At 37.1% G+C, this 13,929-nt stretch overlaps 1 protein-coding gene across 1 annotated transcript in view; it reads left to right on the top strand.

Annotated features, from left to right (window-relative positions):
• The first annotated feature begins 270 nt into the window (after positions 1 to 270).
• EMB2656 (ARM repeat superfamily protein) overlaps positions 271 to 13,929 on the top strand; it is a 61,244-nt gene continuing 47,585 nt past the window's right edge. Inside the window, exon 1 of the mRNA XM_089432007.1 lies at positions 271 to 747. Within this exon, the coding sequence (XP_089288133.1) occupies positions 358 to 747 (390 nt within the window). The 5' untranslated portion in view covers positions 271 to 357. The remainder of the gene's footprint in view (positions 748 to 13,929) is intronic.

Genomic DNA, 13,929 nt, shown 5'->3' with positions numbered 1-13,929 from the left:
TTCGTTTTTAAAAAAACCAATAACTCTACCCAAGATTTTTAATTAAAAATATTTATATATGTTTTTTTATTTCTCCTATAACTTTGATGTGGCTTTATTTTCAAAATCACCTCTACGCTACCTTGCATTTTTATTCCCAACGGCAGACCAGGAAAAAGTTAAACCTAACGGCGAATAAGAAAAAAAGTTAAGAAGTCACCGTTAATTTTGACGGAAATTTATCCCGCCCGAACGCCAATTCAAACACAGCGCGTCTGCCAAAAAGCAACCCAACAAACACAATCCATTCTGTAAAATTTCAAATACTTCGTCTGCCGTTTGAAATCGAGTTTGGGAGGTCGAGGGGTCGAATCCACGATGGGCAAAGTCGAAGAAAACATTCCTAAGCAGCAGAGAAAGAGACCAGATGACTTTCCTCTGTGCATCGGCAAGATTTTGAATGAATGCCAGCAGTCTTATGCTCTGCATCCGCGCGGAATCAAGGATCTGGTTGTGATCAGGAGGGATCACAAGGACGAATTCATGAAGCAATGGTGGCAGACATTAAGGCCCGTGTTTCTCGTCATGAAGAGGGAGCCGGCCGTCGAAAGAATCGTCAGATTTGTTGCTTCTTTCGCGGCGTACAGGGATGAAAGACACGGGGATGAATGCGATGCGTTCTTGGAAGAGTTCTTTGGGATTTTATTATACTCCTCTGATGCCTCTAACAAGGCCGTTCGGTTCCGAGCATGCCAGATCCTTTCCGAGGTATACATGATTCTACTTTGAGGAATACCTAGAGCTATCAAGCATAATTCAGATACTTACATACCTTGAAATATGCAAATGCTTTTAAATATTTAAATGAATACATAGTTAGGTAATTTTATTTAAGTTGATCCCAAATTAATCCCTCACAATACGCTGTTTGGAATTTAGCTGTAATAACATTAATTCTTCGAACCTTAAAATTTATCTCTGAAACCTTTGCAGTTATTAATTTTTAATCAAGATTTGCTTTAAGATCTATCTCTGAAATCACATTTGGCTCTAAATTTAGCTCCAAACTTTTTAGTATTATTAACATTGAAGCGAGATTAACATCGACAGTAGTCCGTTCCCGAAATCTAGGCACACAATTTTGCTATTTTAAAGTCAGATCAGCCTCCATAGAGTCCATTCTTACTGAAAATTTGCAGCAACTTAGTTAGGGTCACTAATTTGTGTAGAATATTGTGTATCTTTTTTCCAGAAGTAATTACTGGACAAACTGTCTATCGAAGTAAAATTTAGCCCATTTGGACCTTTCTCCTGTATAATCCTCTAATATAGACGATATCAAAATCCGATGATGCCCATTTTCTGAGATAATACATTTCAGACGCCGGAGACAACTTTACACTCGTCAATACATTTCGGTAGAATATATTTCATATTTTTAAGGGAGATATTAAAGTACAGTTTGCTTGGAAAGTTTTGTCTGGGTCAGTGTTACTCTGCTCTCACAGATAAATTCAGTTGGTTCTGCAATGATTTATTTAAACCTTGTGACTGATATCTGGCAACAGTTTATGTTAATTCCTTCCAAATTGCACTAAATGCTGCTACATTTGGAGTTGTTGATTGCCAGGACTAACAAGTTTACATGTGTTTAATACTCAGAGTAGATTCATCTTAACCCGGATCTATTGAGAGAGATAAAAATAGAAATGAGGCTTAAATCTAGTACTTTAGATATTGGGTTCAATTACTTATTAGTGCTTAAAAAGTCGATATATGTTCATATATCTTATAATCATATGATTATTCTTGATTACTTTTAACTCTCTAAATTTTGCTGTCAGTTTGTTTTTCACTTTTTTCACAATGGATCTTAATTTTTCTTTTTGTTTTAATTTATTAGCGTTTTTTTCTAAATAGTGGCTGGAAACTTATATTTGCAAAGAGATAGTGTCTACCCATAACAGGTTGTAATGTGCATTTTTGCAAAACCATTTTTTTCATAATCTTTCTTACCCATGGCCTGACTTTACTAAATTTTCATACCCAAAACAAAAACCCAAAGTTACATGCAGTTTTGTATGTAATTTTTTTATAGAATAGATCTCCAATCTTACAACACTTACTATCCATGCCTTATTGTTATCCTATTTTTCCATTTGAAGAAACGTATTCTTTTCATGGATGTTCTCAAGAGTAGGAATATTCAAATCAAATGGGCCTGAGGAGAAGAAGACCTGAAATGCAAAAGAAATTGAGCTTGTTCATGACATAAGGGGTCGTAATGCTCTTTGAAGTTCTTCTAATTGCTTTTGCATCTTGTCAATTTCATCCAAGAGCCTTTGAATCAGAGTCCAATTCTCGATGATCATATTAACTGTGGTCGTTAAGTTAGTTGTTAGCTTGTTTGCATGGATGAGGAGCTCCATGCATGTTTGCTGCAAATATGCCTCCTTGTTTCTCTACATCATTGCCTTTGTCTTTTTGCCTCGTGTCGCTTGTCCAACGTGCATTGCCTCCATCAATGTAGTGTTTACGTTGACTTTGACTAGGAAGATGTAACCCTTGTAGACCCTTTCCTCCTTTACCAACATAACATAGAGAGGTTGCAAGGAAAATGATGAGAATCTTTGTTGGGAAAAAGGTCTAAGAGTAAGTCCTTGCTAATAACCTTTGCCATCATTGATCATTGGTGCAAAATATGCCCACACAAGCGTGACACAGAGTCTCGACTAATGCCATGAATATAGGGTGAGGTTGTTGTTGATGTCCCACGCCAGAGTAGCCATATCACTTGTGATAAGGGAGTGAGTGGATTGTCCTGAATAATCCCCACAGAGGATGAGGGGTGGTGACATTGTTGTGTATTAGCACCATAAATACACAATCATGGTCCCATGCACCCATAATCTCGTTCGTTTTGTTTCGATGCTTGCCATATTGCCGATCATCATTGTATTGCGTGCTTCCAATCCCACCATCATGGAATCAGGATCATCCACAAGGTTCCATTTATGCTCAAGGTTCCTAAGGGCCACTTGATGGCTATCTTTGCCATTGAGTCTGCTTTAGTATTCAATTCATGCAAGAGACAAATTGGCCTATATTTTGGAATGGAATCTATTTATTTATTTATACTATTATGTATACAATACAAATTCAAGTCTTGTGGGCTAGTGTTTAGGTTGAAGTTTTGAACGATATTTTTTGAGTCTCCAACTATCATTAGCTCGTGCATTGTGTATTTTTTAATTAAGTTGTTTCCTTGCGTTAGAGTAAACCACTCATTTTGGTTGTTTGATGCTGTGCATAGGCTCCATCAATAAATTGTTTTGATTTGTCCTCCACTACTATAGATCACCCCCTTAACTTGCCAACCTTGTCTTAGATTACATCATGCACCTCATTTACCTTAGGCTGTAAAATACCCCATGCTTCTCTCAATGCAATTATTATTATTATTATTATTTTAAACTCAAAAATAGATATCACAACTAGCTCAAAGAGGCCGGGCACTAGAAGCTGCCCTCTTGTATGGGTAAAACAACCCATAAGGGGTGAATCTCTAAACATAAGCATTTTTGTTTGACTAAAATGGCACTATAGGAGGGTACTCTTCAAATTGTAAGGAATTGCTCTTTTTGGCCTTAACTGTGTACACATGCCTCTTTGGAATTGAAACTTGTTCAATGAACCTCTAAACATAAGCATTTTTGTTTGACTAAAATGCCACTATAGGAGAGTACTCTTCAAATTTTTAAGAAATTGCTCTTGTTGGCCCCAATTGCTTACACATGCCTTTTTGGAGTCGAACCTTGGTCAATGGCCTAATAAGCCATTCTCTTCACCACAGAACCATGACTTTATTGATGTTGATGTTATAATAACTAGACCATTCACCAAACCAAAGAATCCCAAAAATGTGAATTAGATTGGAACCAGAAAAAGGGAAAAATTGTGCCAAAAAATAAATAAATTATTAAAATTACAAAGAAAAACATATATATTATTGTGCACCCATATGAATCCAAACCATTTATACACAAATATGCAAAAGTTCTTGTTTATCGAGTAAGTAAGAGTGCATATAACAAAAAGAGCACTTAGTGGAATACATCTCTGGACCAAAATACATCAAGAAACATGCTTTAAATGGCCTCTTGAGTCCAAAAATAAGCATAGTACTAAACTACAATACTAACTAGTATTAATGGCTATCATCATTATCATCATCCTCTTTCTCATCCTCATCCTCAAAATGAGTGTATTGAGACTCTATAGTGGGATCCCAACTTGATTTCCCTAGCCCTAAAGGCAGAGGTGGGTCCAAGTACATCTAAGAAAGGTCTTGATTGTGAAATGATGGTTCCTCACTCTCCACAACTCGCTCTGATGATGGATCAAAGTCACCCAAAACTATGTTGCTTGATTTAGGGGTATTGTTCAACAATCAATTAGATATCCACTTAAGGTTGTATTGATAATTGAACATAATCCATGTCATTCAATTGTTTTTGCTCCAAATGATCCATCTTCTTGGTGTGTATACACAAAAAATCTCTCCAATTTCGTTCATACCTTGAAGCACTACATGTTTGGCTCAATACTTGAATTGCAAATCTTCATAAATTAGGGCATTGGCTTCCAGACTGTTGCCACCAATATGTTGTAATAAGATTTGAAGGAAAGAATTATTAGCGAATGATTGAAACTTGGATTGAAGTCTTTCAAGGAGTAATATAATTTGAAAACTTAGACATTTCTTACTTGGATTTGTTTTGCTTCTAATAGCCATAGACATGCCAAAGGTACTAGTATTCTAATTGAAATTGAAGTGCTTGCCATGTATCTCGTTTTGAATCTTGGGATTTGGGACTATCTGCTCAATGCATTTCTACAATCTCTCTTTTACGTCCCCATCTACTTCAAAATCTTTATTATAATGGCACCTTCAAAATTCAATAAACAAAAAAACTCGTCGATTGATTTTGAATGTTTGGTAAAACTTTTATCAATTCTAATCAATATTAGAACTTATAAACTTATGAAAATTAGAATTAAATATCTTGGGTTTAGGTAATAACCAGCTACACTCAAAGCTTTATGAGTTGTTTGTTCCATTTTTCATCAATGATTATCCATAGAGGAAGATGCTTTTGTATTTTATACCCATATGCTTCCTTTGTTGCCTCTATAGCCTAATCCATGACCTCATAAACAAAACCCATGTTGGGTTTATTACCATCAACCATTCGCAACACTCTCACAAGATGATTACTAATAACAATATCTCTTTTGCCTTTCTCTATTTTTTTTTTCAAACACTTTGTCGACCGCCTCTTTCTCTTCAACATTTTTGTTCCACTAAGATGCATTCTATTCATCACAAGAAAACATCTTCCACAAGTTGCCTTTTTGCTGAACAAGGGATTGCGCTGAAAGAAAATTTGTTGCAAATCGTGTAATGGCGGACCGAACAAGTTCTCTACCCTCATTATGTTTCTTGATAAGGTTCAAAACGCATGAGTGGTTGTAGATATACCTAGTAATGGATTTTGCTTTGTTTTTGATCACCTTTATAACATTCTCCACCCCTAATTCCATAACCATTTCAACCAAAAGATGAAGCATCCTTCACCTGATCAGATGCATGGACAAATTTGAGAAACATGGTACCTTTTGGGCAAGCAATCATGAAATTTAAAATGGTGTGGGATCTTCCATCAATCCATCCATCAAACATAATTATGTGCATTGTTTTGGTCCATGATTGCTTGAACTCTATGATGTACTCATTTATTATTTCGTCCTCATTTTGTAAAGGTTGCCCCTTGGTATTGTGAAAACTCGGGCGTTTGAAGCCCAAATCACATGCAAGTATACCATCAAACACATCTTTATAATTTGTGAAATTGAAAGGTATATTCTGCATCATACCACCATCTAGCAATGCATTCCTAAGTCGGCTCATCTATCATCTTCCATTTAGCATCAATGGTGGGTTGAGCACCAACGTTGGTGTTGAGGTAGAAAGAAACAGTTAACCCCTTTCTGTGTCGTTTTCAAATGGGATGAACTAGAACCCATGGCAGAAACATGTTCATCTCTAATTATAACAAGGAAACTGGAGGATTCTTCAACACTAGTTGCTGAAAATAGTAGCGAGAAAATGATTCCTTGATTTGTGCCTTAATTCAAGGAGTCAAATTCGAGTTCCTTCTTGTGCATGCTCAAGTTCCTAAAAACTAAGAGATTCCCTATAAATTAAGATGCGGTCCTAAAATTTAGGAATGTCCCTAAAATTTAGGATGAGTTAGGTTGCAGTTAATTGATGTGTTGAAATCGAAAGTTGAGTTTTTAATTTTTGTAGTGTGAATTGATTGAGGAAAAGCACTAGTGATTGATTTTCAAGTGGTTGACTTGAAATAGGACGAGTTGCATGGACAATTAACTCATGCTAACTTGTTAAAATTGGCAACTAGGGCCAAACTTCACCTTGGACATCGCATATGATGGAAATGATATTTTTATTAGATTCCTCTTTCCGAGAGGTGCAAGATTGATCTAAAGAGCATCTCACTCTGACAATCATAAATGGAATTATGAATTTCTTCTATGGACAAATTGTTAAGTTCGGCTCCAGTCTAATGTAGGCTCAATAAGCCCAACAAATGTGTCACTTCACCCTCAACATTGTGTATAAATAAGAGAGGCCTTTTCCTCATTTGCACACACCATCAACACATCTTTATCTCTCTTCTTCTCATTGGTTCGCATAACAAAAATGAGAATCTCTTTTCTTCATGTGTTGACTTGGGTTGATTGGAAATTACAGGCATAAAATCGCAATTTTTTTTGGGCCAATTGCAGGGATGTTGACGAGCGTTGATTGAGGGTTAAATTTCCTCCTTTGAATGCATTTTTCAGGCAGAAAATTTGATCTCTTGAGGTTGCATCTCTTGGCACAGAAATCGAAGAAATTGAAGCAGTTTGACTTGCGTTGACCGAGTTTAACAAAGATTTTCAGAACTGTTTTGGGCTGATTCTAACTATCTTTGGAGGCTGAGTTGACTGGGTTTGATCAAGCTCATTTGGAGGAGTTTCTCTGTTGGTTTGACCAATGTTGGCTTTCTGGTTAAAGCATCCTTTTAACTGCTGTTTGATTGGACTGTTTTGACAGTGATTAGGCAAGTAAATTTTGTATGATGTACTCTCTCTCTCTCTGCTAAACTTTTGAAGAATAACAAGAAGATTTGATGAAAGGGTTTTCCCCAAATCGGGTTTTTAACCTAGCATCCACCAAATATTGTGTCCTCTTGTCTTGGCTTGTCTTCTGCTTATTGTTTATGTTCTATCTGCATTTACTATAAATGTTTATGTGATTGTTAATTTGGAAATTGATATTGGGCTAATAAGAAAAATTGAAGTAAATTGCTCTAAAGCATAGAGCATACCATTGTTATTTAAATTTAACATGGTATCAAAGCTGAGGTGAAGACAAAGCCCAAGCAAGAATGAGAAAAGCAATCACTGAGATTTGTTGGGCAAGGACAAGATTCAATGGCCTCCTCATCTTACTTCAAATTTGATGACAAGCTCAATGATAATTCTGATTATCATGCATGGAAGATGTCTCTTGACTTGACTTTGGAAGAACATGATGCTACGGACTATGTGCAGGGAAAGATTGCTGAATGTCTTTTAAATGCACTGGTTGTCGCTAAGACAAAGTACAAGAAAGGTGAGGTCAAAGCCAAGAAGATCATCAGGGATTCTATTCACAAGCAGTTAGTTGCTTACATCTTCGATCTAGGCACTTCTAAGGAGATGTATGACAAGTTGGTTAGCATGTTTAAAGCTAGCAATGCAAACAAAGTCCTCTTTCTCAAGAACAAGTTGAAGGACATAAAGAAGGGAAGATGAGAAGATATCCAATCCTACTTCATGAGGATTACCGAAATAAAAAATGATCTTCTATCTATTGGAGAAGTTATAATTGACATGGAGCTCACTCTCATTGCCCTTAGAGGTCTCCCTCGTGAATGGGATGTGTTCAACACTACTATCCTCAACAATGACCAGATTCCAAGTTTTGATGAATTGTTGACTAGATGTACTCAAGAAGAGACAAGGATGATGGAGAGAGACATGCCTTCAAATAGGAATGATCCTACTGCATTCTCTGCTCATGCTAAAAAGAAGAACAATGCAGGTTCAAAGAAGCAAGGTCAAGGAAGACAAGGATTCAAAGATGGAAGAAAGGGAAGATGTTTCAATTGTAACAGGTTTGGCCACTATGCCAGGGAGTGTCCAAATAAAAAGGATACACCTCGGGATGATGAGAAGAGCAACAACTGCAACAATTTCAGGGGCAACAATAATCAAAGGAATGGCAGGGTCAACACCAAAGGAAAAAGAAGTGTTCTCGCTACTCAATATGGAAATGGCCAACTACCCAAAAGATAAAGAAACTCTAGGTATGATGAACCTAATGTTGTAGATAACAAGTAAAAAGAATTGTATATTCTATCTACCCTCTCTACTCCCTCTCCGTCGGATACCTTGGGTAATTGGCTTATTGATAGTGGTGCCTCAAGGCACTTTACTGGGTATAAAGAAGCCCTTTCAAATTCGATAGAAAAAGATACAAATATGGAAATCATTCTCGGAGACAATACCACTTATCCCGTGAAAGGAATTGGGAATGTTACTCTTCAATTGAATTAAGGTAACATCATTCATCTACAAGATGTACTATATGTACTCGATCTAAAGAAGAACTTGGTATCTATCTTAGCAATGGAGGACAAAGGATCCAAGGTGGCATTTATTGATGGAAAGGTATGTGTTTGGAACAGAAATTCAAAGAAGCATTCACTCTTCGATTCAGGGTTGACAACCTATATCAAGTTGGAGGAAGTCCACTAGTAGTTATGTCTTGCGACACATCTCTTCAATCCGAATTATGGCACCGAAGGTTTGCTCATCTTCATTATAAGGCTCTACCCGATGCAAGGAAGATCGTGACAGGTATGCCTGAATTTGAAGTAGAACATGAAGGTGTTTGTCAGGGTTGTGCTGAAGGAAAACATACAAGGGGACAATTCCCCTCGTGTGATGGCAAAACTACCAACATTTTGCAATTGGTTCATTCTGATCTATCTAGTATGTTGCCTGTGACATATTTGGGAGGATATTTGTATTATGCTATTTTTGTGGATGACTTCTCTCACAAAACTTGGATTTATTTCTTGAAGAAGAAGGATGAAATGTTCCAATGGTTCCGCTTTTTCAAAGCTTTTGTTGAAAATCAAACAGGGAAGAAGATCAAAATATTGAGGATCGATAATGGAACCGAATATGAATCAAATGAGTTCAATGACTATTGTAGAGAAGCTGGCATTAAGAGGGAGACTACTACCGCATATACTCCTGAGCAAAATGGAGTTGCTGAAAGAAAGAATCGTTCCATTATAGAAGCCACCTGTGCCATGCTTCATGATCAAGGCCTTCCAAAGTTCCTATGGGGAGAAGCTGCCAACACTGACGTGTATGTTCAAAATAGATGCCCTCATCAAGCATTGGAATCCAAAATTCCCGAAGAAGTTTTCACTGGTAACAAACCTGATGTTTCTCATTTTAGAATTTTTGGTAGCCCTGTATATTTTCATGTGTTGAAAGAAAAGAGAAGCAAATTGGATGCATTTGGGAAGAAAGGAACATTTATGGGCTACAGTGAAACTTCAAAGGCATATAGAATCTATGTGCGTGGTTAAAGAGAAGTGGAATTAAGTTATGATGTCACCTTCGATGAAAATGTTGCCCTTGGGAAAGTTAGAGACCTTCCTATTCCAAGGAAGGACAAAGAAGAAGATACGGGAAGAACTGAAGGATGAGTTGATGCCCGATGTTGAAGGATTGATGGATCCCATTGATCCACCTCCCAATGAGCTCTCCTCCTAAAAAAGGAGACCCTCATGGATGAGGGGCACTCTCGAAGATGCCGAGAGACATATTGCACCAAGGGAAACATTTCGTGAAAGCAAGAAGATGAATAAGTACCTAGGGTACTTAGCTACCATGAGCACCATTGTTCAAACTGAGTCTTGCACATTCAAAGAAGATGTGAAGCACCAAGTTTGGAAGGATGCTATGAGCGAAGAGTATGAGTCGATTATGAAGAATGATGTCTGGGATGTGGTCCTTTGGACCCAAGGACAAATTTGTTGTCACCTTGAAATGGCTCTACAAGATCAAGCATGGAGCTGATGGAAGTGCTGAAAAGTTCAAGGCCAGGTTTGTTGCTCATGGCTTCTGTCAAAAGGAAGGTGTGGACTATGATGAGATATTTGCAACAGTTGCTCGATATACCACCATTCGTTCGATCATTGCCCTTGCTGCCTCTCAAGGATGGAATTTACATCAAATGGATGTCAAGACCGCTTTCTTGCATGACTCACTTAAGGAGGAAGTCTATGTAGAACAACCCGAGGGGTTTGAAATTCAATATCGGGAGACACATGTATGCAGGTTGAAGAAAGACTTCTATGGGTTAAGGCAAGGTCCCCGGGCTTGGTATGAGAGGATCGACAATTATCAGATGAAATTGTGTTTTACAAGAAGTGAAGTTGATCCGAACCCTTACTTCAAGGTTGAAAATGATAGACCTCTCATCTTGGTACTTTATGTGGATGATCTCTTTTTGAAAGGTGTAGACCCTCTCATTCATCAATGCAAGAGGGATTTGGCTTCCTAATTTGAGATGAAGGACCTTGGATTGATGCACTACTTCCTAGGCTTGGAGGTCTGGCAAAAGCTAGGTGAGATTTTCCTTTCTCAAGGAAAATACATTGTGAAGCTACTTGAAAGATTTGGGATGGTGGATTGTAAGTCTGTGACTACTCCTATGGAACTCAACTTCAAGAAGCTATGCAGAAGTGCTGCTAGGCCCAATTTGGGAAATCCTTCTGAGTATCGTCAACTCGTGGGGGCCTTGATGTTCTTAGTGAACTCTCATCCGAACATATGCTTTGTAGTGAATACATTGAGTCAATTTATGGTCGAGCCTCATCACATACATTGGATTGTTGCTTGTTATGAATATAATTCATAACAAGTAATTTAATAAAATAAATATAAATATTAATTAATTAAATATTAATTAAGTTAAATAGTCATTAAGTGAAAAGGCATGTCTAAAATATGCGGGTCCTCATTGTAACCAATCATCATCTTATACAATTATATATATTAATAAATTATTATTAAAATACCTCACGTGTATTTTTAACAATTAAATCTACAAGCTATCAGTTTTCATACTTCAACCATAGCTTTTATGCTTCAGTGGTATCAGAGCCATGGCACACGATATAATCATGCGGGTCTTTGAACGTTGTTCGCCGCACAATGTGCCATTACGTTCACGTCCTGAATGCATTGAACAATTTAGTAAAATTCAAGAAGCATTTTAGCATTTAGAAAAATCATTTGTAGAAGTTAAAGCATGTCGAAAGGAAATCGATAATAAAGAAGACAATGCTCTAGATGAAGTTGATGTTGAAAGTGAAGGAGAAGGGGGGCACTCTAATTCTAATCAATCTAAAATGACTACATTGCAATCTGTTGAAAATTCCAATTTGCCTGCAAGTAGTTGCAACAATCACACTTCTGCCAGGTTCACCAATTTAGAGGATTATGCTGATTGCAGACTTCACAACCAGGAAGTTGAGCAATCACCTCTGACCAATGAGCATTTGGAGCAATCAAGTAATATTTGTAGTCGACTAGGAGAACAAACACAGGAAATTCAAAGTCCCATTTCAGAATTTGCCAAGTCTGGTTACAAAATAAGAAAAGGGGGAGTACGTGGTAAATTAAATACAAAGAAAACCAGTAGCACGAATGTGTTTTCTCAGGCATCAAGAAGGTCAAGTACTTTTGAGTGGCGTAGTTAGAGAACACATCTTCTGCCAGCTCCTTTGTTTGTAAAGCCAGATCACACAATGTCAAGGCACTCTGAACCAATGAAAGCAGATCTAGTTCTAGGGCATGTTCTGTGTAAGGCATCAGTTCCATGGAGTGCTAGGAGCAGGAATATGTTGGAGAAGGATAAAGTGCTGAAAACAGTTAAAGGGATCTTGAACAAATTGACTCCTGAGAAAGTTGCTTCATTGAAAGATCGGTTGCTCAAATCTGGAATTACTAATGCAGACATATTGCAGGGTGTGATTTCACTGGTATTTGATAAGGCTGTGATGGAACCAATGTTTTGCTTTATGTATGCGGAGTTGTGTGTGCATCTTAGTTCGGGACTCCCTGAATTCCCCCCTGAGGAACCTGATGGAAAACCAATACACTTCAAAAGAGTCTTGCTAAGCACTTGCCAGAAGGAATTTGAAGGCGCTGATAATATGCGCGTAAAATTAAAAGAAATGACCAGACCCCTACTCCAAGAAAAAGAGCATCTCTTAAAATGTCGAACTCTTGGAAATATCAGATTCATTGCAGAGTTATTCAAACAAAAAATGTTACCCAAACCGATTGTTTATTTCTACATTAAGGAATTATTTGGGGAGGACATCAAATCAACTCCTATAACTGAAAATATAGAGCCCCTTTGCCAACTATTTTCATTAATTGTAAAGCAATTGGAAGAGATGGAGGACTCTACGACGAAGCAGTCGAAGGGAACACTTGTTTCTCAAGCAAACTTATGGACAATTTACCACCGTCATCCCCAGAATATTATTTGCGGAAAGCTTTCAATTTTGGACGTCTCGTCGACTCAGAAACTCTTCCCAACATTATTTTATATTATGAACGATCTTAGTCTTCAAATGCCGCGGAGATACTCCAAAATATTATTCTGCTGCTTGCCCGCAGTTTCATCAGACTCGAGCCAGTGTGTAAATCCATACGCTGCGTCGTTTAGTCACCAACGTGTAAGCCACCCGTTGTGTCGTTTGGTTCGGTTCACACGCTTGAATCTGCCGTCGGTTCACATGTTTCAATACATATATATGGTAATACAAGCTCCCGCCGTCAACCACGCTGCTGTCAAGCAGGTTGCCAACACAACATTCTTGTTCAACACCCTTTCCTGTGTTGCAGTTCGCTCTGAAATATTTTCTTGTACACGACTACCCTGCTCTTCAAGTTTTTACAAAGAAGTTATCAAAATCATTCCAAGACGTGGAGAAGTCATCGAACTAGCTAAACGACATAATAACGCCTACTTTTTTGTAAAGCTTGATGCAGTCCACAAACATCTATATTACGGGATTCTCAAAATTGAGTGGTGGCCAGTAAATGCACATGACATAAGCTTAGTCGTATGCACATGACATAAGCTTAGTCGTTCTACGAGCTTGTTCTGATGAAGCAGGCTATACATGGGCAGAGTATGCGTGGTTTCAACCATAATAACAAAATTAAAAATTATAATTGCGAAGATATGAGTGCGTTTGGTTTACAAAATGGTCTTATCTATCTACCGGCTTTGACAATTGAATGGTAATGTTTTGACAATGACACTCAGTAATTGAAGGCGGTTTTCAGTAACAATTTTTATGCAAGTAGCAAATCGGTTCGGTTTATGCAGAGTGATATTTCACTATCAAAATATAAACCAACATATTTTATGGTCATACTATTAATTTAATTAATTAAATTAAAATAAAATAAAATTTAGAGTTATTTTAAAAAAATTATAGAGTTATTATTAAAAAAAGAAAAAAAACTTATTTTAAAAAAATAAAAATAAATTGAGTTAATAAAAAGAAAAAAATAGAGAAAAAAAGAATTTTTTTTTTAGACTTGTTAATATCTATATATATATATATTTTTTTAATAAAAAAATCCAAGGAAATAGTACTGATAAACTACATGACAAATCGATGACCAGATTATATACATCGAGACGACAAACACTAAGTGAAGAAAATTGCC

Source organism: Pinus tabuliformis, chromosome 5_1, assembly GCF_031772625.1.
Source record: "Pinus tabuliformis cultivar Carrire ecotype Pingquan chromosome 5_1, CPIR1, whole genome shotgun sequence".
NCBI lineage: Eukaryota > Viridiplantae > Streptophyta > Pinopsida > Pinales > Pinaceae > Pinus > Pinus tabuliformis.
Note: the sequence above shows the minus strand (reverse complement) of the source record. Positions and strands in the feature narration are given on the sequence as shown.